The sequence below is a fragment of the Sardina pilchardus genome, chromosome 24 (assembly GCF_963854185.1).
Source record: "Sardina pilchardus chromosome 24, fSarPil1.1, whole genome shotgun sequence".
Taxonomy (NCBI): domain Eukaryota; kingdom Metazoa; phylum Chordata; class Actinopteri; order Clupeiformes; family Clupeidae; genus Sardina; species Sardina pilchardus.
Genome location: NC_085017.1, coordinates 3,304,922 through 3,332,875, shown reverse-complemented (window position 1 = coordinate 3,332,875; position 27,954 = coordinate 3,304,922). Strand labels below are relative to the sequence as shown.

Sequence of the window (27,954 nt, the reverse complement as noted above, 5' to 3'; positions counted from 1 at the left end):
AATGAAACAAACCAGACCAGTTCTTCCAGTAAAACAAAAATTTATTAACTTTTTTCTTTGTATACTTTTATTATAATAAGACACTTCTCTGCTTGTACATTGCTCCCTTGAACTTAAAATGGCAACATTTGTTTGTGGGAATGTAAGTTGGGGTAGACAAACTTAGATACATACCAATATACATACATGTGTGTATATTACGGTTCCAATAATAAACCAGTTATAGCCTAACAGCTTCAACCACTCCAGGGTACCTTGGTAATGCTGGAAATATAGTACAATCTTGGAGTATTTCAAGGAATACATTTTTATTTTATTTTACTTTTTTATTTAAACATGGGTACATACAATATGACCACGTCAATAGATAAAAGTTAACGAGGGATGAAGGAATCAGTTAAGAGCCCCCCCACCCCACCCCGAGTAATATGGCTACCAATGTATGACAGGCTCCTTAAGCTGCTGCATCCATAGATGTGTTCATGCATGGTAAAACAGTGTTAAAAAGGAAAATAGATACCCACCCCATTTTGTATTCTATCCGTAATGTATAAAATGAGGGGGGAATCCTTGATGACCAACGACTGGCTAAGTTACCCCACGGCAAGTACTTCATCTGGATAAACATATACACACACTTCAATGTATATACGTGAATGTATGCAAAGGTGAGTGGTACAATTGTATCCTAATATGGCAGAAACAAAAGAACATATTTAAACGTGTGCATACGACCTCTGCATTGACGAGGGGGAAACGTCACACGAGTTGAGAAAACTGCCCATGCGCACACTCATTCGTAAACCCTACTCGACGTCACAGAAGCTCCAGTACACAGACAAACCCCAACTTACAGCAGTGAGATATTGATACAATTTTGAGGAACAAAGCAAAAAAAAAAAAAAAAAAAAAGGATTCTCAATTCTTTATGATGCCCTTTTGGATTTTGGAAATCCTCTGGGCTGAGCCCTAAGGCGGAGTTACCGTGTAGAAGTATGTCAGTGTTTTTTTTTTTTTTTTTTTTTTTTTGTCAACATTTGGGTTTCATCAACGTCCCTTGAACAGCTCCGTAACACTCACAGGAAAGTAGGCAAATTTCATCAATAAAGGAAAAGAACAGAAAAAGGGTCAGTTTTGAGGATATATAATATAGAGAGAGAACTTTCACATCTGCTGAACTTCCACAGCAGGCCCATGAAGTTGAAGACTATGGAATATGAAACACTTGGTGGAAAGTTTTTTTTGTTTGTTTGTTTTCTTTAAACATAGCCGTTTTGTTCACCCTGTAGACACTTATGGCAGGAGCCACGTCACCCAAGCAGAGAGCCACCTCCTCCTCTTCCTTCCGTATTATATGTACACAACGGCCGAGCCAAAAACACTCAACAGCAACAGTGGCCTGCAGTTCTCTGGCCCCTGCAGAGAGGGGTTATGACACCTGCTGCACTATCCAACATCGTGAGGGCATGCATTAAGGGGGAGCGAGGAGGGGGGGTTAGAGGGGCAGGGAGGAACCCCCGCCCCCCAAAGAAACACCATAACAGTTTGCTTTATTCTAGGAGTGCTTACTATTAAGCTGTTATGGATAACAAATAAAATCTGCATGTATCTAATCATAACAATATTGACAGGAATACTTGAGACCCATTCTCCGAAGACCACAAACAATTTAAGAAAAAAAGAGATCGAGATTAAGAGACTGAAAGAAAACGGGGGGGAAACTGCCTCGGAAAATGAGTCTTAAGAGAGGAAAAAAAAAAACTCTTAAAGCCTTATAAGCCATCAATTCAGTCACCTTTTTTGCATGCCATCGCTCGAGGACAAGACATTTCCTCGTTGAATGAAAGTGTAGTCAAATGTTTGTGTCAAGAAAATACTAGAGTGCTACGCTGAGGCTGGCAAAAAAAGGAAAAAACAAACAAACAAACAAAAAAACAAAACAAAACAAAAAAAAAACAGCCTTCATCAGTCAAAACATAAACACCAGAGGAGTCTCCCCCAAACCTTAAAAAGAGAAAATCACACCGCATATTTGTAGGACTGAGCAGCGAGGACGTTGACGTTAGAGACAGAATCAGTGTGAGTGGGGAAGTGAGCAGTAGTTCTTTGTGGGGTTGGTAGTCACAGTAAGTAATGATGTACTTGTTGAAGACCCAAAACAAAAACAAAAATAAAGGGGAGAAAGGGCTGGGTTTGTATAAAAAGGTATTTTTTAATAAATGATCTGCCTTGCAGAAAAGAAGAGAAATAAGTACACAGCCCTAACTCTTCTAAGGGTGGAAAGAAAAAGAACATGAACACAGGAGGGTAGGAAGAAAAAAATAATAAAGAATACCCCACAACATAAGGGGAGACAAACAGAACAGGCCTATGGTACAATTGTTCGCGATAAAACGGTAACCTCCATTTCCCAACCACTCTTGTAGAGAAAAATTCGGCAGGTCTGCACCCCCCCACCCACTCCCCTGCCAGTTTGATTACCTCGGTCCACCCTGTGGTAACAATACAAAAGTTCATCGTGGCCTTCGACCCCATCTTCGGGTATCTGAGCTGAGCCTTGTCCAGCCGCCTCCCTCCGACGCGGGCCCGGCACTCTCACTGGACTGGGTTCAATGCAATCTTGTGCTTGTTAAATGCAAACGTGCGACTGTTGTGGATCTCGTTTGAACGTTTGGAGCTTCAGTCAACAGATGCTCGAGTTTTAAAATGAAGTGTCTGTAAAATCTAATCAAGAGCCAGGCCAGAGAGGGGGTAGGTTGGGGTGTGGTGGGGGTGGGGTGATTGGTGTAGGGGGCGCGGGAAAGGGGGAGAGCAGAGCATGGATCTACAAAAGGGTTGGGAGGAGACAGCAGTGAAAGAAAGCAACACAGAGAAGGGGCAGGTAGGGTTTAAGAATGAATGAGTACACGGTCTCCGTCACTATGTATTGTACAATAATGTGCTAGCATGTTAGGGTTGAGGACAGAAAAACAACAGTGAGTTGATGGAGACGAAAGGGGGCTGAAAGATATGTGGATAGGAAAGGGGAAGAGACACAGGATGCATTTGAAATGTTTCCAAAAATTCTCCAAAACAAAACAAAAATAACAAAAACAAAACAAAAAATTTACTTCCTGTTTTTAGGGGAGGGCCAGTTGCCGCGCCTCTCGCCACGGCTGGCTCCTCCGTTGCCCGCCCCTCCCATTCCTCCCCCTCCTCCCCCACCACCGCCGGGTGGCCCACGGGGGCCTCGACCTCCTCCACCGCCGCCGCCAGCTCCAACCCGCCGGTTCTGCCGATCCATGCCGGGCCGCTGGCTGGAGAAGCTCCTCTTGTTTGCGGCTGCCTCTTTGGAGGACAGGTCTCGCTCGCCACCACCACCTCCTCCACCGCGCCCTGGAGGGTGGTGCTGGTGGTGGTGGTGGTGGTGGTGGGAGGGGTATGACTTGCCGCCTCCGCCGCCACCTCCTCCTCCTGCCTCTCGCTCGCGGAATTCGGTGAAGTCACTGCTCTCCGAGGCGGTCTCCCACTCCTCGTTGGCGTGGTCGGAGTTCTGGTTGGAGACGTCGGGGGACTTGGCGCCCCCGGCCGGGTTGTGGTTGTGTCGGTGCTGAGGGTGGTTCTGAGACGCGTTGCTCTGGTTGTAGTGATGGTGGTGGTGGCTGTTTAAGTTCAGGCTGCTGCCGCCACCACCACCACCCCCTCCAACATGGCCGCTGCCGCTGTTGTTGGTGGTGGCGTTGGTGGTCGTGGAGTTGTTGTGGTTAGCGTTGGGAACGGCGGCGTTGGGGTTGCCGGGGCCGTCTGTCTCGGCGGGCGAGGAGGAGCGGTGTTGCCCGGTGCTTCCGTTGATGCGCGCGGCATTCTCCCGCTCCTGCTTGAGCCGGCGGAAACGGGGCGGCTTGTCCTGCTGATGCTGCGAGCGACCGTGGCGACGGCGTCGAGGCGGCCGCTCAAAGTTCCGCGGCGGGAACGTTCCGCGGCCGTCCTGACCCTGGAGCGACTGGGGCGGGGTCCCCGTGGAGTTGGCGGCGGGGTTGGCCGACGGAGGTTGACCCGCGACGCCTCCGTTCTCGGTGGAGGTCTGCGTAGGGGGCACCGCGGTGGCAGCCGGTCCTGACTGAACCGGGTTGGCGGCCTGACTCTGAGACTGGTTCTCACCTCCACCACCGCCGCCGGCTTTCTCCTTCTTGTCTCCCCCGCCGGTGCGACCTGAGTCTTTAGGGGGCGAGGGGTTGGCAGGAGCCTGCTGCTTGCGGACGGTCGCCGAGGACTTGGCTGTCCAGCTGTGAGCGGATGCCGACCCAGCGGCCGAACGGTGACCTCCGGCCATGCCTCCCCCTCCACCACCGCTGCGGTACATCCCTCCTACGGCGCCTCCTCCCCCACGGCCCCGACGGGAGGGCACTCCTCGCGGGGTGAACACCCGGGCCTGCGAGCTCCTGGGTGGGCCTGACTGCCCGCCGCCGGAGGGGGCGTTCTCGGGGGCGGTGCCGTTCTTGGCGCTGGGCTTGCGCTGCTGCTGCTGCTGCTGCTGCGTCGTCGGCTGCTGCTGCTCCTCCTTCTCCGAGTGCTCGCTGGCGCCGCTCTCGCTGCCCGTCTCGGAGCCGCGCTGCCTCCTGCGCTTGGGGATCTCCTCGTACTCGGAGCCCTCGCTGCGCGTCTCGCTGCGGTTGCGGGCGCGCGCCGGGTTGTGCTGAGAGCTCAGCTGCCCGTGTCTGCCGCCGCCGCCGCCGCCGCCTCCGCCGCCTCCGCCAGACGGCCCGTCGTTTTTGTTGTACTCCTGGTGGTAGCCGCTGTTGCCCGACGCCCGGAAGTCTCGGCTGCTTCTGCCGCCCGCTCGGCCCCTGCTGCTGCCACCACCTCCGCCGCCCGCGTAGGAGCCCCGGTAGCCGCGTCCGCGTCCGTAGAACTCGCCGCGGGCACGGGGCGCCCGACTGCCCCTGGAGGCTGAGGGGTGGAACGCGCCGCCACCGCCGACTCCCTCGTGCGAGCGCTCGCGGTCCCTTCTGGAGGGCGGAGCAGAGCCTCCCTGGCCGGGGGCCGAGCCGTCGCCGTCTTTGGGGCCCTTGCCTCCGGGAGCGCGCTCTTTACCGCCGCCGTTCCTGGGCTTGCCGCCTGGGCCAGATTCGTCCTTGCCGGAGTTGCCGGATGACGTCTGGGAGTTGCTGGCTGGATCCTGCTTGTTTGCTGACGGGCCGCCATCTTGCTCCTTGTCTTTCCCTGGTCCTCCGGCGGTCTTCTCCCCGCCTTCCCCTTCTCCGCCCTCCCTCTTCATCTCCTTCAGCACTGGCCTCTTGATCGGGCCTGCCCTCTTGTTGAAGTTGGCGCCCCCTGCCTGCGCAGATGACTTGCCGTCGGCAGAGTCCTCCCCTCCCGTGTTGGCGCCGGGTCCAGCGTTTCCCTTTCTTCCGTGCTGGGAACCTCCTCCGCCCGGCGCACTGCTTCCTGGCCGCGGGCCCCACTGCGTCTCCGTCTTGTGGTCGCGGCGCTCACGCTGGCCGCCTTTGGGGTGCTGCTGCTGTTGCTGAGCATGCTGGGACTGAGAGAAGTGGGCATTGGGCATCTTATCCCCTTTCCGGCCACCACCACCTCCACCACCGCCACCACCGCCACCATGCCCAACCGTGGAGTCATGCTCTGGTTGTGTGGCCTGCGGTTGCTGATGCTGATGTTGGGGTTGCTGTTGGGGCTGCTGCTGCTGCTGCTGCTTCCCACTGCCGTCCTCCCTGGCTGAGGAGGACGAGGACGAGGAGGAGCAGGAGGAGGAGAGGGACGGCTGGTGGAGCGGGGGCGAGGGGTTGCTCTTCTTGGAGTCCCCTCCGCGCTCGCCGCGCCCGTTCTCCTGCTTGTGGGGGTACAGGGAGAAGTGAGGGTGGTGCCCGGGGTGGTGATGATGCTGCTGCTGCTGCTGCTGCTGCTGCTGGAGGTGGCCGCTGTTCTGTTCCAGAGGGGAGAGGTCTGCGCGGCCGTTGCGGTCGTAGTGGGGGTGCGGAGCCCCCCAGATCTGACCCTGCTGCTGACCCCCACGAGGTGGGCCCTCATCCTGATGACTGAAGCCGTGCAGGGAGCCTCCACTGTTACCCCTCTGCTGCTGCTGCTGTTGGTGCGCAGCCATTCGGGATCCACCGTCGGGGAAGCCGCTGTAGTTTCCCCTGCCGCCCATGAAGGGCTGATGGTGGGGGCCGCCCACCTGGGAGCCCACGGGCGGAGGCGTCTGATTGGACGAGCCAGAGGGAGAGTTGGGAGAGACGCCGGGTTGCTGTATGGGCCCAGATGCGCCATCCCTGCCACGGACGGGAGGAGTGTCGCTCCTGCAAGAGAAGGACCACTCGTTTTCACTACCGCAATTTTCCAACTGTTAGCTGCAGCTCATACATTGATTTTGCTACATTTCTTCAGCTATGAGGCTAATACAGGGGGGCAGTTAATATGGTATAATATGATTTTGTTTTTTTAATTTGCATTAAACACCGTCCTACGGCTTACAAACAATGCGGCTAATACACAGGAAATGACTGTACTCCATTTCCGCAGAGAGCCTCTGTGTGTATGATGTGCTATATAGCTTGGCCTAGCCTTACCGTTTATCCATGCAAAACAATCAGGGATAAGTGGATCGTATCTTATAATACGTCCTGAGGCACAATAATATCTTGGCTGCATTACCATAATGTTCTGTGGTTTCCACCTGATTTAAAATCCTTTCAAACATAACCACAACACGATGAACATCATGCAACAAAATCCATCTAATCTAGTCCAGGATTAAAAGACTAGTAATGTAATACATTCAGATGGCAGAGCCGGCACTTTGTCAAGCCCCTCTTCACAGGCTTCATCAGGTATGCATGAGAGGACGTGCTGGCTGGAGTGGAGTGGCTCTTACCTTGGCCCCTTGCCCATGCTGTCCTCCTCATCCAGGGCCTGCTTCTGCCTCAGCGGGGAGCTCAGTCCTCGGCCTTCTCCTCCTCCTCCTCCTCCGCTGGGGAACACCTCGGGCCCCCAGGCCAGCTTCGGATCCATGGGGGGTGTCCCGCGGTGAGGATGAGGGGGTCCACCATGCTGCTGCTGCTGCTGCTGCTGCTGTTGCTGCTGCCGGTCAAACGGGTCCGACCCAGAACCTCCGGAGTCAGAACGCTCTCGTCCCATGAGCCCTGTTACGGGGAACCAAATACAAATGTTAGAATACACGTCATCGCCAGCTAACTTTCAGAAGAGACAACCGTAAACAGTCATTTATCACTGTGGGACACCCTCACATCAAGACAACTGGAAGCCAAGAATGCCTCTATTCTGAGGTTCAATGATTTGCTATGCTGACACTTCAGTCGGAAATCACAATGAATCAAGAGATTTTCCATGCCATCACAGCATCTATTTTTGCAATGGCAGGCATTACAAATGGGATTATGTTTAAGCATTCCACAAAATATTCATTTCAACTGATGCATGAAAGCCATGTTAACATCTCATGAAAGTCAAGAGTGCAGACTCCGAATCCAACAAATGCTAGCATTGCGGGCACAGATTTGCATGTATTGTGTCGAGATATGTAGGTCAGTTTTGCACGCGATGGGGGAACTTTGGCACGACAGTTAACTCCACCCACCAGAAGGGTGCATGTTGGGTGGGTAGTAGTCCATGGGTGGAGGGCGACCCTGCATCATCCTGGGGTCCATGTAGGGCATCATCATCCAGCGGGGGTCAAAGTTCATGGGCAGGGGCGGCGCGTGCGGTCGACCCATGGAGCCGGGCTGGTACAGCGGCGGTCCACCCTGCTTGGGGCCGCCCTGCGGCGCGTTCCCCTGGGCCCCGGGGCCCTGCGGAGGAGCCTGTTGCTGGGGCTGCAGCTGGCCCTGGGCAGCCTGGCTGTGCTGCTGCTGCTGCTGCTGCCACTGCTGCTGCTGTTTCATGAGCTGCTCCTGGGAACGGCCGGGAGAGAAGAGAGGAAGAGTGAAAAACACACACACACACACACACACACACACACACACACGCTCTGCTTTTGTGTAAGTTCACCCGTTTTCAGAGGGGGGTAGAAACAATATCTGACAGTGTATCCATCATGCATAATTTAAACGGGACTCGGCAATGCTCTTCATCTCTTACATGGTTCTCTTGTCTGTTTGCCAACAAGGTTACGTAACTCCCTGGGTAATGTCAGAAGATTAAAGCACACTGTTGCCCAAGCCATCTGCAATGCAGCAGCAGCAGCAACACTGGAACAGAGCTTAAAGGGGTGATTTCCATCTCCATTAAGCTATTACATGTCTTCATCTGATCTCTGGACAAATCCATCTCTAAAAAGTGCCTTTGTTAGACTGAGACTAAACTGTTTTTGTTGTGAAACATGTTAGCATTTTGGACTTAGAAGCCATAAATAGAAAGAGGCAACAAATCAGCAGCATTATAATGCTTTTAGAAAAACAACATATGTCCTCAGTCAGAATTCATCGCTTCTCTGAACATTTTTTATTCCACTGTACTGATGCATACATACTAAAACAGAGACCAAAGCAAGGAAGAGATTGTAGGTAGCCCTGGTGTAAACGGTACAGTTGGCATCCTTATGATTTATTTATTGTTTTGTTTGTTTGTTTGTTTGTTTGGATTGTTAGATTTTTTTTTATCTATTATTGTGTGAAATGCTCCAAATGTAGAGCACTTTGAGCTGCATTCTGTATATGAAGGATACTATACAAATAAAGCTTACTATCATCATCTTTATTATTAATAGCAATAAACACATATGTGACCCATTCAAAGCAAAATCAGTCGTTTTGCGCACAGCGTTATTTTGAGACAACCAACAATAACAAACTTCCGGGTTAAAATGAATTGAATTTCACGTTTTCGCATAATTTGACTGTATACAGTCTACAGTTTCATATCGTGAACGCATCTCACGGAAAAACATACCTTTTGACTGTTAAACCTGGCGAAGATTCAACTCATTTGCTGTCATTCCCGTTGTGCACCTGCCGCTTAAAAAGGTGATTTCTCCTCTTCTGGCATATCGTGACAGGAGAACCATGTCAACTTTGGATGCCGTTATCTTAGCGATAGTTTGTGTAATACCCTCGAAATACATATCGTTGGAAAGCTTAGTTTATGGCCGTTCACGTGAGCACAATAACTTAATTTAATAAATTTTACCGAAACGACTGGTTCCGCTTTACAGGGTCACATATGGCCTACGGGGAGGTTAGGGCACCCACATTTCAACCCAAACCATTCCAGAAGGTGGTGTCTAACCCGCTCATCTGATGGCCTTTGCTGTCCCGTCTGAATAATAAAGGATCAAAAGCAGATGTGCCGTGGACGTACCTGCTGCTGCCTCTGGAAGCGAGGTGGCAGTGACTTCTGGTATTTAGAGTAGCCCTGACCAGGAGGACCGCTGGGCTGCCGACCCGCGCCACTCCCCATGCTCTCCACTTTCCCAGAATCCTCTCCTCCACCACCTCCTCCTCCTCCTCCTCCACCTCCACCTCTTCCACTGCGGGCATGAGGCACACCCTGGGAGTCCTCTTTGTTGTCACCAGGCCCTGTGATCTCCAGAAGCTTCTGTGGAGGCAGCTGTGGTGGTTGTTGTTGCTGCTGCTGCTGCTGCGGCTGCTGCTGCTGGGACACTGGTGGTGGAGGACCAGGCTGGCTCTCTGGAGAAGACACAAGTGGCATCGTTATCATACCGAGGCACTAAAATATTATAGCCATAGATCCTTTATTACAGTGTTTCTTAACTGGTGGGTTGCGACCCTAAAGTGGCCATGCACTCGCATTTTGAATGTTCCGAATGATTTTTGATACGTATCGGTTAATCTTTACACCCCTGTAACAAATAGCTTATTATGTTGTTACACTCCATTAATTTTGATCGATAAAAGCGCAAAATCAACTCTAAAAACAATAGAAGGTATAGACTCTAAAAACATTAGGTGTACAGCTGATCTGACCGCATTTTACTGTACTGTGGCGTGTCTCCTCAGTCCTCACCTGTGTTGGAGTCGTAGCTGCTGCTGCTGCCAGCCCTCTGTCGGTTACTGCCGGCAGTGGAGCCGGCCTGTACAGAGGACAGCGGGGGCTCCTCGGGGTCCACGCAGGGTGAGGGGGGCTGGCTGACGTTGGGCGAGGAGGCCGAGAGCGAGGGGCTGGGGCTGCTGGCAGGGGCAGCGGGGGCCGCCGCAACCGAGCCGTCTGGCTTGACGGTCTGCTGCTGCTGCTGCTGCTGCTTCTGGTCGAGGCGCTTGAGCTTCTCGGCGCAGGCCGCCCGGCGCTCTTCCTCCATGCGCCGCTCCTCTTCCTCGCGGCGGCGGCGCGCGCGCTCCACGGCGGCCGAGATCTCCGTGGAGGACTGCTTCCGCCGCTGGCGCCACGTCTCGTCCTCGTCTTCGCCCGCCCCCGGCACCGGCAGGAGGCCGCCAGAGGGGGGAGGAGTGGGGCCGCCGCCGCTACTGCCACTGCCCTGATGGCCACCTGGGGGCTTCTGGCCAACCAGAGGGGCAGGACCAGGAGAGCCTGTCTGATTGGACGAGCGGTCCTGCGTGTAACAAAGAGGACACGGTCAAGGCGACATTCTCTCCATGACGACCAAAGTCAAAACAAGCATTTTGTTCTGGCGGTCATGCTGGATGGGAAGAGTGGCTGGATAAGATGGGACATGCTTTGAGTCAAATGAGTCAATGGGAGCCAATGCCGTGCGAGCCTGGACGCCAGGTTGCCCCATGTACCTGTCGGTAGTAGGAGTAAGGCCCCTGTCCGAGGAGAGGCCCTGGTGGGGGGGAGGGCTGCTCCCGAGGGCCACCCAGTCCAGACCTACGGCCCTGCACACAGGCACACAGTACCGTCAGCCGCAGTGAGGGGGCGCTCTGCTCTGCGCTGCTGTGCTGCTCTGCTGCTGTACCAGTAGAGAACACCTGGAGACCTGCCTGCATAGATCTCATGCACTACTCAACCACCTGGACCACTGATGTATATATATATCTCTGCAGAGATGGTACTGGAGGCGAGGGGGTGACTGAACGCTGAAGGCCTCCATCACTCTTTATAGCATGGCATCAGTCTTTACAGCATTGCACAACGTGAGTAAACACACCAAGACCAAGTCAGTACAGTTTAAGTCTTTGCATACGTAGGCACACACAACCGAGCCCAGACACGCAGATACAAACTCCCATGCATACAGACAGAGACAGACAGACAGCGGGCGTACCTGGTAGGGTCCGGCGTTGCCTTGTCCGGCCCAGCTGCCACCTCCCTCCTCGGCCCAGCCTGGCTTGCTGGAGGGGGGTGTGGGGCTGTCTGCGGCGGAGGCTGGGGGGGTGCGGCGGGGGTCCCCTCCGCTGTCGGACGCTCGGGAGCGTGAGGTCGGGGCAGGGCCGTCCTGAGCACGCTGCTGCGGCTCTCTGTGGGGAGCGGACAAACGGAAGCCATTACATTTCTAGATATTCATTTAGCAGGCGCTTTCATCCAAAGCATCAGTGACTTGTATATAGGAGCAAGAGATAAGGTCACATTTGATACAGTTTGGTCTTAGAAAGGTTTAGTTGGGATGTCATTACGGAATGCAGTATGTCAAAAATAATTTCATCCAGGCTACGTTATGTGAATAAGTGTGCATTCGTGAGAATTGAAAATGGGAAGGTCATCGTCACTATATTGTTCCACCAAGCTGAAGCACAGAAACACACACACACACACACACACACACACACACACACACACACACACACACACGTCTTCTTACCGAGTGCCATTCCTGCTCTCACTCCTCTCCTCTTCACCGTCCTCCTCTCCTTCGTCATCGCTGAACTTCAGCTTGGCGGAGTAGTCGATCTCCTCGTGGGCCCCTGCAGACAGAAGCACACGCAGGTGTTATGAGCATCAGGAGAAAGTCAAGGAAAAGCCGAGGGATTTAGCCAACGCTGAAACTGGGCCCATTGAGACACACTGCCCTTTCCTCTCCCCCTGCAAGGGCTGAACGATTAGGAAATAACATCTCATTGCAATTTGTCTGACAGATGTTGGGATTGCAAGTCTGGATTTACAAACTTACTTTACAAACCCATTAAGACATTAAAATATAAACTACTCTATCTACCAGTGTTGCGCGGGTACGTGTCTGAACGGCCCGGCCCACCCTGCCATTTTCAACTAACCTGACTGCAACTCAGACCACAAAAAACTATTATTAAAATACTGTACCCGACCCGCTAATTGTAAAAGCAGTCTAACTTAGTCGTAGCGTCATTGAGCTACGCAAAACTGGCATCTAAGAGTCATATGCATGTAAAACAATATAGGTCTAATTATATCCTAGTGATTGCTTAGCATTTGGGAAACATGCATTTAGTCTATCTTTTTTTGTTCCGTGTCAGCATTCATCCAAATTCATTCATTAGGCTATTTGACTCAAATAATTAAGGATCTTCCCACACAAATTCTGTTTCAGCCGTTCCTCACATGAATGCCTAATCAATCTTTATTGCACGAAAGAGCAAACAGGGGCTTTCCAACGAGACACTTTATAAGTTGCACAAGGACGCACATTGCATGCTCATACCAATTGTAGGCTATATGCCTTGATGACATCAAATTAAGAAGTATTTCCTGCTTGGGGAAACTTTTAGTTTATTTTTCTTTCAGTCCATGGTTCCATAATACCATTCGATCTTGCTGCAAATGATCAGACTTGGGAAGCACGCATGATGACGCATCGCATCAGCAACTTCGCTGCACAGTAGCCTAATTTTCTGTCGAGGAGGCCAGCAGTTCGAGAAAAGCTGCAGATCATAGACATGCGTAACATCATTAACTACTGGGTCAAAGTCGCTAGCTGCACAATTAATTTGCAGCCATTTGCAATTTGCTAACTGAATTAAATCCAAATGGTGATTTAAACACAGCGACTCTTTCAGCTCAACTCCCACAGTGTGTTCTCCAATACAGTGTGCACTGCACTCTTTTAGTTGGCCTCCCTTCCACACTCTTTCGCTCTCTGCATAGATGATCACCTCAGGGAGTTAGGCGGCCCAGCTTGCAGGCATTTTTCCGCTAATTCATCAAACCAGTTGATTTCCCCTCGCTTGCTACAACAACAACGACAACAAAAAAAAGCCTCCACCATGTGGAAAGCTGAGCTCATAGGGGTTGGGAGGCAAAACAAGATCCACAACTGGTCTGTACAAAATAGCTGCAGCTTCCTGAGGTATTCCAAGAACTGTGTTCACACTGAGGAGTGTAGAGCCTAGAAATAGAACACGGACAACACATTTCTAGACAGAAGGTTCCATGTTAAACACAAAAAAAACGTGTTAAACGTGATAAATTCACAACTCATGTGGGGACCTCAAGGAGACACTTGTTTTGTTTGCTGAATTTAAACCCTCCATGTCTGGTAAGAATTCAGAGCACAAAATGGCAACCATAGCAATAAGCATCACTGAGTGCAATAGCACGCTACAAATAGCAAAATATGCCAGCGATGCACAGGCTAGCATAGGCTGTTTGACCAACCAGCCACATCCGCTCGCGTGCATAACTGGCTGCGTTGTGAATGAAACCTTGCCTCGGCCACTACACATGTTCCCTGCTCACCTGCCCAGCCCTCGTCTCCATCGTGGTCCAACTCGTCCAGCTCCTTCAGGTCGTCCTGCTTGAGGATGGAGGGGCGCTTCACCACATCCCCACCGCCCCGGGGCCCTCCAGGGGGCCTTCCATCAGGGCCTGGCCCACCCTGACCACGTGCGAATCTATGGAGGAACAACACAGCAGTCCCAGTGAGCACAGAGAGATTGAGAGATGTTCACATTTCTGTCTGTTCATAGCACAGATGCTACAGAGGTTGATACCACCTCTTACTACAAAATCTTTAGCATCAGTTTGTCACAAACACCTCATCAGTCAACTAGACTATATTTTAAATGGCCAGGCTCATGCCAGAATTCCAATGGCTGAGAAATTGAAGCTCTGAGTGTTTTCAATTGCAGTTTATTGGTACTGAAGATGTAATGTGTTCAACTCTAGAGGTGTGCTGTACCTGGGCGCCTCGTTGGGCGGTGGGTACCTGTAGGGCCCCTGGGGGCCGTACGGTGGAGGGAAGGGCAGGTACGGTGGGTACATCTGTGAACACCAAACATCACCATGTCAACAAGGGTGCACACATGCATCAACATTTGAAACATTGTAATTGGAGAGAGAAAAAGTGATTGCTTCAGTGGGTGACAAAGTAAAATTCCAGAATCAGGTGCTCATTAGGATCAAAAGGAATGCATGACAAAAAAGAGAGAAGAGGGCTCGGAAGCGACCGTAACGCATCGGCTGGTCCAAAGTAAAATAAAGGACTTTTATTAATATATCGGAGTGCCTCGGATCTCTTCTCTCTTTTTTGATTTGAAACATTGTGTTCTACACCACGTCACTTAGTCACTATTTTATTGTTGCAATGTTACATGTTTTAAACACAATAAGATGATTCAGTCTTAGACAGTCATTCAGATAATACAGGACGAATAGAGGCAAACATGCCAGGAGTGATCGTAACTCGCTCGAAAGCACAGCTGACGGACACATCACTGTTGCTAGACAGACAGAAGGCAGATGCTCCAACCATCTGCAGGGATTATTTCCCGCAGGACAGGATGACAATGGCTGCCTATGGTGGCCTAATGAAAAAGGCAAATAACTCAGCCAGCTGAAAATTCGTCAGCCAAGAGCCAAGTCTAACGCACAACACTAAATCAATGCAACATCCGTATTTAAAGTGTCATATAACTGACCAAAAAGTCTACACATGACATCACATAACGTAAATCATGAGTAGGAACTAACCATGTCAACAGTACCAGTCTGTACCATGTACTACATACTATGCAGTGTTTCCCACACATAGACTAATTTGCGGCGGTGCGCCACAGATTCTGCACCGGCCGCCACATACCGCGTCTGTCTCCATGAAAACTAACGAAATCTTCCCTAAAAGCGTTCGCACTGATGCACCTGACGCTGCTCGGGTGGAAGCATAAAGTTCTTCCGTACCTTTTCTATACATGCAACTTTACCTGACAGCAGAAGTAAACTAATTTTCCTTGGCCCGCTCTCGTGCGCGCTCAATGGACACCTGCCCTTGACATGCACATTTAATCCAAATACAACATTCACAATCGTGAACGCAATGACGCACAGAAGACGACTAGCTAAATTACTATTAAATCTGGTTAGCATCATTAGTAGGCTATGCTGCAGACATTTGATTAAAACTCTTGCATTCAAGTTGACCGACCATCTCAATACCAATGTTTTTCAACTCCAAGACTTAAAAGGGCCTCTCCCAAGGAGAAAAAGTATTTGCTTACCTTGAAACTTAAACACATGTGGGGAAACTGAACAGTCCAACCAATAGAGTACGATAAGCTTGGCCTGCTATTTTGTTTACAATATTCTGAGGCTTCAACCAGACAGCTGAATTTAAGAGGTTGAGTTGTAATATGAATAGTAGGCTATAATCTGCATAAAGTTCGCTGTTATGAATATCAGAAATGTCAGTATATATAATGTACAAATAATTACATAATGTGTGTGTGTATTAGGGCTGTCAAAATTGCTCAAAAATGACGTTCGAATATTCGCTCTAGAAAAACAGATTGATTCGATTATATTCGAATATCTGGTTGCGCATTTTGTCCATGACGCGCATTATGTCAATAACAGGATAAATTAATACATTAATACAAAGAGACATAACTACTTGTAAAAGGTAGTTCATTTAAGTATAAATATATTTGACAACGTAGGCTATTGCCTACTCAAAAACAAGTAAATCAAAGGTCAACACCGCAGACCTCACTCTCGCTTGCTCTCTCGCACTCACACACACACTTTCTCTCTCTCTCCCGCACCCTCGCGTTTGTTGCGCACCTAGCTCTCTGCGCACAACGGAAAATGAACAACAACAAACAAATGTTGAGTGCTGATAAAGATTTTTGTAGCCTACAAGCAATTTAAGATCGTGACTCTTGTCCCAAATAGGCTATAGCAGGCTTCATTCAATGATTGAAACAAATATTATTAAATTAGGCTAATTGAAGTTTTAGAGTGGGCTAACCCGACTTCAGTTTCATGTGCTGTTACATCGCGTCGTTAATCAGCTCCTCAGCTTTCAATCCCAAAAGTTGTTGTTTCGATTCTAGGCTATTGGTGACTGATACACAGGGATACGGTAGACTACATTGCTTGACAGAACTCCCTGAAGCCTGCCCCATCCACGACACTGATCGGTCTCCTTACAAATGAACGAAATACATTTCTGCGTGATGGCCTGCTGAAATGGACGCTTAAACCTGCCTTAAGAGCGCAGCATTGTACGCCAAAAGCATGAAATGCGTCAAATACTTAAGAAACCGGCGTGTCATTCTACGCCTTTTGGTGAGACCAGGCTGCCCCTTCTCTTGTTGCAGACAGAGCTTGTGGCGGCGGGCGTGCAAAATAAGTGTCAATAGCCTACGTGGCTGTTTAGCTGTTCCACACATTATGCTATGCTCATTTGGGTGCACATTTTCGAAATGTGACCTCATTACTAGTGGTAGAATGGTATGCTAACTGTATCTTACATGCATACTACTTGATTTCGCGCCTCCAAAAATCCAAAGTAGGCTACTTACGATATACAAAAAAGTAGCCAACTGTACTTCCAGGCATGGCTTTTAAGATTTTAGGGGGTTAAAATCACGTTCTCTGCTGCGGTCGAGTTAGGCTCTGCACCTTCTGCCTTCTTCCAATGAAGTCAACTTTCAATAATGTGCTCATGCGGCTCCTGTCACCTGTCCCTGATCCTTCACGCAGCGCATCCTATGAGCGCATTCACTAACAAAGCAGACAGCGGCGCCTCTGCCTGCTTTGTGAGTGAAGAAGTGGCAGGAGCGTAAGGAGCAAGGGGAACTAACACTAACATCTATTTTTCAACTTGCCAAAATGCTGCTGGTGGTAGATTATTTACGACAGTGTAACATCCACATTCGGGGAAGTGAAGTGTGTAGCCTACTACTCTGTTGTTTCTTACATTGCCTGTGACTGTGACAACAGCTGAGCGATCTTTTTCCAAACTCAAACTTATTAAGACTTACCTAAGGAGCAGCATGGGGCAGGAGAGGCTCAGTGGGTTAGCTATCCTGTCCATTGAAAATACGAGAGCCAGCGCATTAAATATTGGGAACATCGTTGACGATTTTGCACAACCAAAGGCTCACGGCCTAATTTACGCATAGGCTATTGGGTATTGTTTGCATATTAATGATTTTATTTGGTTTATGCACGTTGAATTAAGTTAGGATAAATTAAGTTTCGTTTCTGCGCAGTGCGAGTTTATAAGCAAGCAATCTACGCTTGCAGTTTCAGCAGAAGGTTGAAGAAGTTTCAGCGCATTGAGTGTTCCCATAATTCCATGCGAGTTGATGTTAATGCAGTAATATTAGATTACACTGGCCTGCAGACTATTAATATATATATTTTGAATGTAATGGTCCTATGTAGCCGTGTGTTTTTCATTATATATCTGTAACTACTAAACTACTTCGTTTCCAGAGGTCCTTTGCATAGAGAATTGAAGTCACCCTTAATGTGTATTGCATGTAGGCCTAATAGAGATAATACATCCTTGACAATCAGTATTATGATACAGGCGAGAGGACCCGACATGGAACATCGCACTAGGGCCCGTACCTGCCTTGGTACGCCACTGGCTACTGCGGGTATATTTTTACACATTCGAATACTCATTTTCATATTCGAATGCGTGATTTTTAAATCTATTCGAATATACATTCGAATTTAGAATATTCGTTGACAGCCCTAGTGTGTATCAAAAAAAGACAAGCTTTACATCTTGTTTAAAAAATATTCACATTAGCCTATATGAAAGGAGAGCGATAAAAAGGTGATGCAATGAAAAATATGGGTGCACCTACATTTTGTTACATAAATGCTGCATTTGAATTTGAATATAAAATTGCATTTGAATTTTTTTTGAAAGATTTTTACGTTGGCAGCTCACTATTTTTGGACCAAAACTCTGTAGTGCATCTTAAAGATGAACTGAACTGAAATTTGAAGTAAATGTGATATAACAGATGTATTTTATTTCTTCTCATTGGTACAATGATTAAAATGGCTGGATTTGTTAAAAGGGACAAAATGATACGGTGAAAGTGGTGTTGTTGTTACACGGGCGCCGCCATGTTGGATTTCAACAACCAGCTACGTCACTGGCATGGTAGGCCAGTCTAGCGCCAATGACTAGCACTAGTTGTGCTGCATCGTAGATAGTGAGTCTGTGGCTAACCAGAGCCCATTTGGGCTAACTGACATGGCTAAGGACACGGAAACTAACAGGACTAGGCCCCTGGCTGCAGTAATGAAATGTATAGGGTAACAGCTGGGGTTGAGAAACGTTTTCCTCGCAGGGTACTTTGACAAGGAACCAGCCCTCAACGCATGGTTAGTCCTATCTGCCTTAAAACTGGCTAGCCCTCCAACAGCCCAAGGATTTCGAGTCTGTAGCAAACATTTTTTAAGTCAACAAACTATTTAGAGAGCTGTGCTTTTGACATAACAGGGTCGTTGATTAGGGTTAATTATGAAAGACTGAAACCTGAGTGATGCTACCGCGTATGGTATGGCAAACCGATAGACACCACCGATGTTATCTGCCGCAAAACAGGGCGCTGAAACGCACACGCCAGGCAGGGGCTTAGCTGTTATCCCCAGCATGTCTACGAGGCAAAAGGCTGGATGTAACGTTGTCGTCAAAATACAAAAAACGTATATTCGCATACACACACAAATAAAGCTAACTGTAGGCTTTAGCGTTCAACAAAACAAACTGACACACTGGGACATAGTCACAAAACAAGCTAGCTAGACAACAAACGATCCAACCTAGGGAAAGGGCTCACTTCCAGCCTCTAAACACATTAGAAACACACCAAACTAGGTGTAACTAAACAAGCCAGCACTCTGACCATAGACTGCATATTAAGTCATGACTCCGACGATATATCACATTTCGATCATAATGCGTTTAAGCTGCTAACAACCACAGCGGGTCTGTTACACATGTCCCTTTCTACTCACCCTGAAGCTAGCTGATGTCCGTCTCAGGGCAGATTAATGCAGTTAATGCAGTTCAAGTTCAATGTCTGAGTTCAAATCGCAGAAATAGCTGTCCATAGTACGAGGTATCCGTGGAATATCCATCCGTGCAAAATCCACAACGAACAAATCTGCCAACTCTGCCCTAGCCTACAATACACGGCAAAACTTCTCCGTGCGTCGGAGTAAGTGGCGTGCAGATAACTTAGCAAGCGATTTCCTTGTCGGTCAGTACGTGGTGGCACAAATATCTGAATGCTTAACAATAAACATAGCCTTAACTCGACAAAGGCGTCTGCCAAATCCCATAACCATAACTCAAAACAGCTGTGTCATTCTGATCAGATTATGCAGCCATGCCTATTCTGCTTAGGCTAGGCCTACTGCACATTAATTTATGTACATCAGTATTCCTTATTGACTAGCTGGAATTATTTTTTTTCCCTTTCATTCATGTAAAGCAAGCATGCGTGGGCATAATTGGGCAACAGGTTTTTTTTTTTTATTTATAGGATTGCATATGTTGAACGGCCAGGCTGGATGAAAAATGTGAGAACCAGTTTCAACGCTACTCCTTATCAAACTGATATGATGAGGAAATTGATCATCTGTATTTTATTCTCTCTACCCCCTGCCTTGTCAACAAAATTATTCTACTCGTGATTTCTGTTTAACTCGTATTATAGCGGTTATTGCCGCAAAGTCACATCAACATGCGTCTGACTCGTGTCAAAGGTTTTTTTTTAAAAATTTTTTAAAAAAAATAACTTAAGGGCTACTGGGGCCTGAAACTGTCGTCCCCCATCTGGTGATAGTCAGACACTACATGCCTGGACATCAGATCCTCAAATGTGTAACCCATGGCATTAAAATGACTAATTTTCGTGAGTATATCATATGCTGCAGCTGTTGCTTCTGAGGTCCTACCATGCCAGTGACGTCACTGGAATTGATAACGCATTTTTTGTGTTGCTTAAAAAAGGCTATGTATTGAATTTTTTTTATTAAAAATTTTAGTGCAATTTATTTGCAATTGTGATGACTAACACTTCATCAAAGTTAATTATTTCAGTTCAGTTCATCTTTAAAAACAGTTTAGATAGTGAGTTTAAACAATGTAGAGGTAAGAGTGTGGCACTTACGAAGGGAGGCATGATTCCACGGTAGGCAGGGAACTGGGCTCCGACAGGAGGCTGGGGCAGGGGCAGGGCGGGGCTGCCGGCCGGGGGGTTCCTAGGCGGCCCGTGGGACGAGGGGTTGGGCTGCTGGAGGGGAGGTGCCCCCGTGGCCCCCTCCATCACCAGGGCCCCAGCACCAGCCTCCGCCACCCCCACCCCCTCCCCAGCCGGGGTGGGCGCCAGTGCTCGGCCCCCACCGTCCCGCCAACTCGTCACGTCTACAGGAGACACACACACACACACACAGGTACAGTGAGCAGCAGCCTCATTGAGTGGCCAATTCAATCAGCATCTATTGTATGCTCTCTATACTCTTCACAGGGAGTGGCAAACATATAGAATTTCAGAAAATTCAAATAGAATTCCAATGGTTAGACTGACATCAAATAGTAATCCTCCTAAAAACTTTTCTTAAAATAACTAAATTAAAAACACTAATGACTATCCCATTCCCAGCATCCTTTGCGCCAAACCTCTAGCACTCTAGGCAGCAGCTGAATCATAGCGCAGGGGAAGGGGTCTAAATATACACCACTTTAGCACATTATAATGAGTTGTTAATACATTCTCACACATCACCACAAACAGCTCTTTTAAACAAATGACTATGCCTTCCAAGGCCCACTACAAAAGGCGTCAATGCTGTGTGTGTGTGTGTGTGAGAAAGAGAGTATGCAAGTTTGTGTGTGTGTGTGTGTGTGTGTGTGTGTGTGTGTGTGTGTGTGTGTGTGTGTATGCACGTGTGTGTGTATGCACATGTGTGTGAAAAAAAATGAGTGAGAAGGTGTACGTTTACGTGTGTGTGACTGTAGAATAATAATCTTGCTTTAATGGGCAAATATGTTTATTCACACAAGAAATTCAAATTTGACAGTTAGTGTATATGTGGGTTTTGAGTCGAACAGTGAATGCATGTGACTCTCAAAGCGTGTGTGTGTTTTGGTCACTCACTCTGGGGGCGGAGGCTTGGTCCGGGCCCATACCACTGATCGGCAGTGGCCTGTTCTCTGCCAACTCTGTCCTGGTCGCCAGCCGCTTGCAGGGTGGGAAATTCCTCGCGAGAGAATGGCGACAGTTGGTTTGATCCCTTTCCACCTGCACAAGACAACAGTGGTCACTCGGTGCCACCTCAATGGAAAACAATGACCGCTGGCCTGGACAGTGTTCAGATGTGGAAATGAATGGATGAATTCATAATATGTGCATAGAAAGTTAGTTAGTGTACACACGTACGTACACGTGTGCGTACGCTTGAATAGTGTCTATGAGAGTGACTCACCATCCCCTTGCGCTCCAAGTGTAACACTGGCCTGAGCCCAAGACCTTGCCCCTGCGGCCGAAGCTGTAACTGGGGCCTGGAGCACATACACACACACACACACACACAGACACACACACACACACACACACACACAGTCACAACGAGTCCAATCTCTGCAGCTCTCTAATCCACTCTAAACATCAGTAGTAACTGATTTATTTCTATTATTAGTGAAGATCTAAAAACTACAAAATGAAATACGAAAGACATCTTCATTGGCCATTTTTCATAATTCATAGTGGTTAGATGGTGCGAGATAGAAACAAAGATAGTGACCTCTTGCACTACCGGTTGAGCTGGCGGGGTTCTCGACTGGGTCGGTGCAGGCGTCTGTGAAGCCACAGGCTGCTGCAACTCCGGCTGCGGTGCTGACAATGCATCGGTACTGAGGAGAGAGACACCGGGGGGAGGGGGGGAGAGAGAGAGCAGTGTTCCTATTAGACACAGGAAACATGAACACATACCAGGCAAGCCCTAACAAACAAGCCCATTGAAGGCCGTCACACTCTGCACCACAGTTACAAATGGAAGCCTGGCAGGCAATATACCACAGGTCAGTGAATTGCCTCAAAACACCTGCAAGCCCTCTCTCTCTCTATATATATATTTTCACAAATGATTCAGCACTAATTAAGGAACCACTGATCAGAGAGAGATTTAAGGTGGTTGTTATAGCAACAAATGGGGAGACATTAAGCATCCTTGTGATCAATACCAACATCATTCACAAAGCCCCATTCTAAAGATAAACAGATTTAAAGGCTTGAAATACACCATCTGTCTCACTTTACTGCATCAGCACATGAAGCTATGCCTATGGGGCAGAATCAACTGCATTACTGTAAAACACACTCCCCACAGGGAAAAGTATAAGCACTTTACTCTGATGGAGCAGATCACTCATGCTGGCTGGAGCATAACAAGACGGGTCAGAGGGGTTATCAGTGAACTGAACTCATGAAGCTTAGCCGTCATAAGGCATAAATAGTTTTATGTACATTTTAATTCCAACAATTATATTGTATTAAGGACCAGGAATCAAGTGTCTCGTGTCTCAGGCAAGGAACATTTTGTGCCTGAAATTACCAGGAGCTTTCAAGTAATTAAACATAATTATCTATTATCGAGTCTGGCACTACCTTGCCCGCCCCACACCAACGTTCAGGCACAGTGCCTGGGAACCTGAAGCCCTGTTGTGTTGCGGAATGGGCGGAGAGGATGCTCACCTCTTTGGGTCTGCTTGTTCCTGCTTGCTTGCCCATCCTGTGCCGTCTTTGGGAACGAGCGTGACGTTGGGGTCGTTGCCTTTGTTCTCCGCCTTCAGACTGGGCAGGTTGGCAGGGGGGGGCATGCGCCGCGCAGTTGACACTTTACCAAGAGACTGCAAGCCATGACGAGGGGCAACTAATGGCAGAGAGGGAAAGACAAAAAGAGATAGAGAGCATTAGAGAGAGAGAGGGTAAGAGAGAGAGAGTCTCAATAGCACAGAGAGTGCTGTAATATGATCCGGCTAGGCAAGGAGGAGCGAGCGTGTACAAGACCGAGGAGGGAGCAGCAGGCACAGCACAAAATAGCAGGAGTAGACATGGGTATTTCGGTACGTTCGCTTCTGTAGCTCTGTAGTCTGTGGTGGTATGTTCGCTTCTGTAGTGGTACGTTATCCACTATGGCTCCCTATTATCCCCCCCAAAACAAAACAAGTGTTGTGGAGGACAATGTTGGAGCACATCTTCATCTTCATCTACATCTCAGCTGGAGCACCTGAGCCTCCAAGCCTCCTACTGAATGCTCTGATGCTGCCAGCTCTATATTCAGCATTGTGGTGCTTAACTCCATGTGTATTTTCTAGGGTAGCAGAGAAAATGTCACCGATAAAAATAGGAGCTGTATCGAGGGGAAAAGAGGTATGATATGATGATGAGAGGTATGACTTTTAAACTGTGAAAAACTCCCAACAATTATACACAAACGAGATAGCATAGTGGCCAATTCTGCAATCTTGTACGCATGTGGCCCAATCCATCTCCGATCCTGCACGGAAAGGAACAGCGCTGGGAGGGGAGAAGGCTGCCCAACCACAAGCGGACCTCTGTCTCACAGAGTGCCCTCTCCCTACACAGCCTCGGGATGGCTAAGCCAAGCCTCATGCAACGGCTATGGAGGCCCCTCTCCTCCAAAGGGGAGCCAGGGTATGGAGTTCTGATTTTCCCGGTCTGACTTAATGACTTCAAATTATCACTTCTGCTGCTGACCCATCCTCTGTCACCATGGAGTCTTGTTCTCCTATGAAGTGCAATTGAGTCTGAGCTTTATTAAGTCTGCCTGCGGTATCAGAATTCATCTTTTCGCATGCACACTGCATCAGCTGATTAAATCAGTCATTATCATCAGCGCAATAAGAGGGATCAGCTGACAGCCCAGTGAAGTACATGAAATCCTACTCAAGATAACGTCTGGCTTTCTGGAGAAAACAAATCCACCCCCTCAAACAGCTTGCTCTGTACCAGCCTTAATTACACTGCCTTGTACTGCCTTTTGTTACATAGCCTAGAATTGAGAACACAGAATCAGGTATACAGCAGAGGAATCCTGTTGAGTACGGCTGCAATACAAAGACCTAAGGACCTAGAATGCATGCCATGGAAATGGGAGGCAGCGTTGTGCATCTTACAGTGGTACATAATGTTCTAGCTTCAAAAACATCCTCACAACACATACTACAAGACACACAGTAAACTGCACATCATTAAATACAAATACTAGCCTAGATATCATATAGTCTAGTATTTACAAGAACAATGCTACATTATTACACAGCTATCAGCTTGTATATCTTAATTCTGCATCACCCGGGAGCCAAAATGCTGAAAATCAGGCGTAGGCCTACCCTACAGCTACTTCCCCTGAAGAGATTATACTAAAGGCCTGAGGACCACAGGAAACCCATAGCAAAACTGACAGTTGCGCCAGCACTTTTACACATGGGCCTATGTCATTTGCCTACCTTTAATTGTGACATAATACAATATGACTCATTTAAAATTTGTCCCACTGTAACCTTTGGTCCAGAGCTGAAGTATTGTGGGTACATAAATGGAAAGAAAGGAAGAGAAATGGAGAAAGAAATATGGAAGGAGGAAGCTGGCGTCTACTTCCCTTGTCATTTCCTTTCCACTTCAAAACAATAGAGTGGCCATGGCAGACCAGCTAAAAATGCTCATGTGGACTCCTAAGGACTCACCAACTGGCTTCTGTGTTTCAAGGCTCTTTCCTTTGTAGGTTTCAAACAGGTTGAGAGATGCATACTTGGTTTTGCCATCCTTCCCCTTTGCCGTTTGCCCAGAGCGCTCTGACATTGCGCTGTCCGCTCATTGAGTATGGTGAGCCTTGAGACTGAAATGAGAGTGGAAGGGAGCAGTTACAACACCACTGAGGCATTCTGATGTTACCCCGGAGTATGGCAAACAACACGTTAATGATATCCTGACAACAGTACAACTAAAAACTACCTCCATTTCATTTTTTGAGGTCCTGATAAAATACTTTTTATACAGAATTATGCAATGTTTAAGGCTAACAGTTCAGGGGAAATGGTAAGAAGTGGTGTTGCCATGGCAATGCATTATAAATGATGTTCCTCTGTGCCTGCCTTCAGCTGAGTTGCCTCCATGGCAACAACAGGACTAAGTATGTTTTACTGCTTGCCAATAAAAATCAATGGACCTGACATCTTACCGATTTATAACAAGTGTGTATTTTTCCTGAGTCAAGTGACACAGGAATTTGTTACAAGGTGCATTAAACTGTGGTTATGATTATTTCAAGTGAATCATTTATATCTAATGAAACAGAGCAAGATGCTAACATTGATCAATTTACCCATACAAAAAAAACTCCATATCTCTCAAGACACTAAACTGGTAGTATTGCTGGTCAATACATTCCCAATGGGAAAAAACATTTACAAGTTGAATGTTCTTTCTTAATGACACAGTTGCATTACAACTACCGCCATATAATAATGTTATTAGTATACTGCATATTTCAGATACATCATAATAGTGATGCAATTAAGTCATTTCTGACATTCAATTTGCAATCTTTCGTGGTTGAATAGAGTCTGATGGGGCGCGCTGTATCACCACATGAACGAATAAAAGAGTCTGACGTGTACATTACAGCTACCTCATAGGTAGAACGGCCATAAGTGAATCAAAACAAAATCATGTTATAGACTATTATTAGTCCGAAGATACTGCATTATGTAAGTACCTGACTGCATGGCACAGATTATCCGATGGTCCAAAATCTACATTTGCTCCGAGTGAGATGTGCGGTTCAGTCTCTAGATGTGTGCAAAATACTCATCAAGGAGATGACAGATTATCAAAACGCCTCGTTTAAAATTGTCGCCTACCGGCACAAATACTTGCGAACAATATAAACGACGATACAATCAATTAAATTGTCCGCACGCCCTATTCTTAGAGAACATGGACTAACCAAAGAGATTAGGAAATTAGGTCGTGGGATGGCCGGCAAGCAGCGCTAACGTTACATATTACGTAGAGATTAGCTAACCAACATTAGCAAGCCATCACCTTAACAGAAGGCCCACATGTTCCCGAACAGTTACACTACCTCAGTGATATACATAACTCGAAATTAAGCTATATGAAATAATTACTCTTACCACGAATTCAAATGCTTCCATTTCTTAATGCCAAATAATCAAAGTTGTATATGAAACACTACAACTAGCGAGGTAAATTGGCTAATGGTTCTAATTTAGCCATACAGCTAGCTAGCTCGCTTCAATGTAAGCCGAACTGACCAGGGATAACATTAGCTAGGTTATCATGAATTCAATCATACTTTTACAATAATTTGTAATTGTATATATTGCCATTTTAAAACCATAACGTTTAAGTTAACATGTATCATTTAGTTCTAAAGGTAGGTTGACGTTATATCAACTGCGTGACCGTGAACGTAAACCCATCATACGTTAGCTAATGTTGGGATCCACTATGCAACAATTCAGCAACGCTGCTAACTAGCACTAGTCTGGGGCCTCCATATTTCGAGTGGAGGACGGGGGCTGCAATACGTTTCATAATACATATCAAGCATATTTGGTGTTCACAGATTATAAACAATATGTAATCACATCGATGGTCGTTACATCGCTGAAATGTGCGTTACAATTAGGGTTATCAAAATATTCAACACCATATTTTGATCAGAGACCAAATCGTTTTTATTAGAGAGAACAAAACAAAATGGCGGCATTAACGTTATATGGCAACGCTAGCTAGGCCGAAACGGTGTTTGTAACAACAAACCGGTTCAGCAGTTGGTTTACTGACCTAATGTTAACCCAACGGCTAGCAGGTATGGAATGATTGCAAATAGCACGAAATAAGAACGAATACAACATGCATGTAATTATCTGATCAACATATCACGCAAAAGTGTTCCGAATATATCTCTGCCAATTGTATTTGGGTCACTCCACCCAATGCGTAACGTTAGCTACATTTCACCCAACAAGCCTGTTAACGTTAGCTAGCAAACCAACGACAGCCTCTTGCAAGTTACCCAGCAATAAACTAAACGATAGCTAAATAGCGTGCACACTCGCTAGATAGGCATTATCAAATAACAATTGCTAACAATATAGAGTTAAGTTATGCAAACAGATACCATCGAAATCAAGTAATTTGAGCAGGCAGTGGATGCTGGCCCAGTGCTAATTAACTCTTGTTGACTTGCTATCGCAATTTCTACATTGGATTCACAAAATCAACATTAATGCTACTCAAGAGACTTACAATATCGCCCGCAAGAAACCGAAAGAGAAATTATGGTTACTAACCTGGTCTTGTCCCGACTTGTCTCGAGGTTGTATCGCTGAATAAAAAACAGTTAGCGTTAGCTGGCCGGCTACCTAACGTAATCAAACAGCAATGACACAAGTTAGCATAAACCTCGAGCTAGCTAGCTATTTGACGTTAGCTATGCTAGCAAGCTAACGTTCCCAATTCTGAACAGCTATCGACTCAATAGCCGTAGCTAAGGAAACCCCAAATTAAGGCAGAAGTGTATTTTTGATTAAATTATAAAAAATAAGGGCTTTAGACGGATGTTTGTGATGCGCTTACTTGTATTCCTTTTTCTTTTTCCACAAAACAAATGAAAAAGAAAAAGAAAATGTTACAGAGCGGGGTTGATCCGTCACTACAAGAGCCGTCAACGGCTACTAGAGACTGTAGCGCAGAAGGGGGTGGGGTAGAGATTTTGGGGGCGGGGTCAATTTAACATAAGAAATTC

General features: G+C 47.5%; 1 protein-coding gene across 1 annotated transcript; it reads right to left on the bottom strand.

Moving 5' to 3' along the window:
- Positions 1-20: 20 nt before the first annotated feature.
- Positions 21-27,872, bottom strand: prrc2a (proline-rich coiled-coil 2A). The gene is made up of 19 exons (XM_062530087.1): positions 27,786-27,872; positions 27,500-27,571; positions 24,863-25,014; positions 22,848-23,025; positions 21,898-22,006; positions 21,580-21,655; positions 21,252-21,395; positions 20,265-20,518; positions 14,018-14,100; positions 13,576-13,730; positions 11,726-11,828; positions 11,192-11,384; positions 10,710-10,802; positions 9,976-10,519; positions 9,471-9,638; positions 9,310-9,440; positions 7,592-7,904; positions 6,869-7,136; positions 21-6,293 (listed from the first exon to the last, which is right to left on the bottom strand). Exons 3-19 carry the CDS (start codon positions 24,975-24,977, stop codon positions 3,107-3,109), a joined length of 6,114 nt encoding a protein of 2,037 aa, XP_062386071.1. The 5' UTR covers positions 24,978-25,014; positions 27,500-27,571; positions 27,786-27,872; the 3' UTR covers positions 21-3,106.
- Between the last annotated feature and the right edge of the window lie 82 nt (positions 27,873-27,954).

Coding starts and splice junctions, on each gene's coding strand:
- prrc2a (XM_062530087.1), bottom strand. CDS start 24,977: ATGTCAGAGCGCTCTGGGCAAACGGCAAAGGGGAAGGATGGCAAAACC. Junction 13,731..14,017: donor CCGCCCAACGAGGCGCCCAG/GTACAGCACACC, acceptor GTTCCTCCATAG/ATTCGCACGTGGTCAGGGTG. Junction 7,137..7,591: donor ACCCAACATGCACCCTTCTG/GTGGGTGGAGTT, acceptor TCCCCGTAACAG/GGCTCATGGGACGAGAGCGT.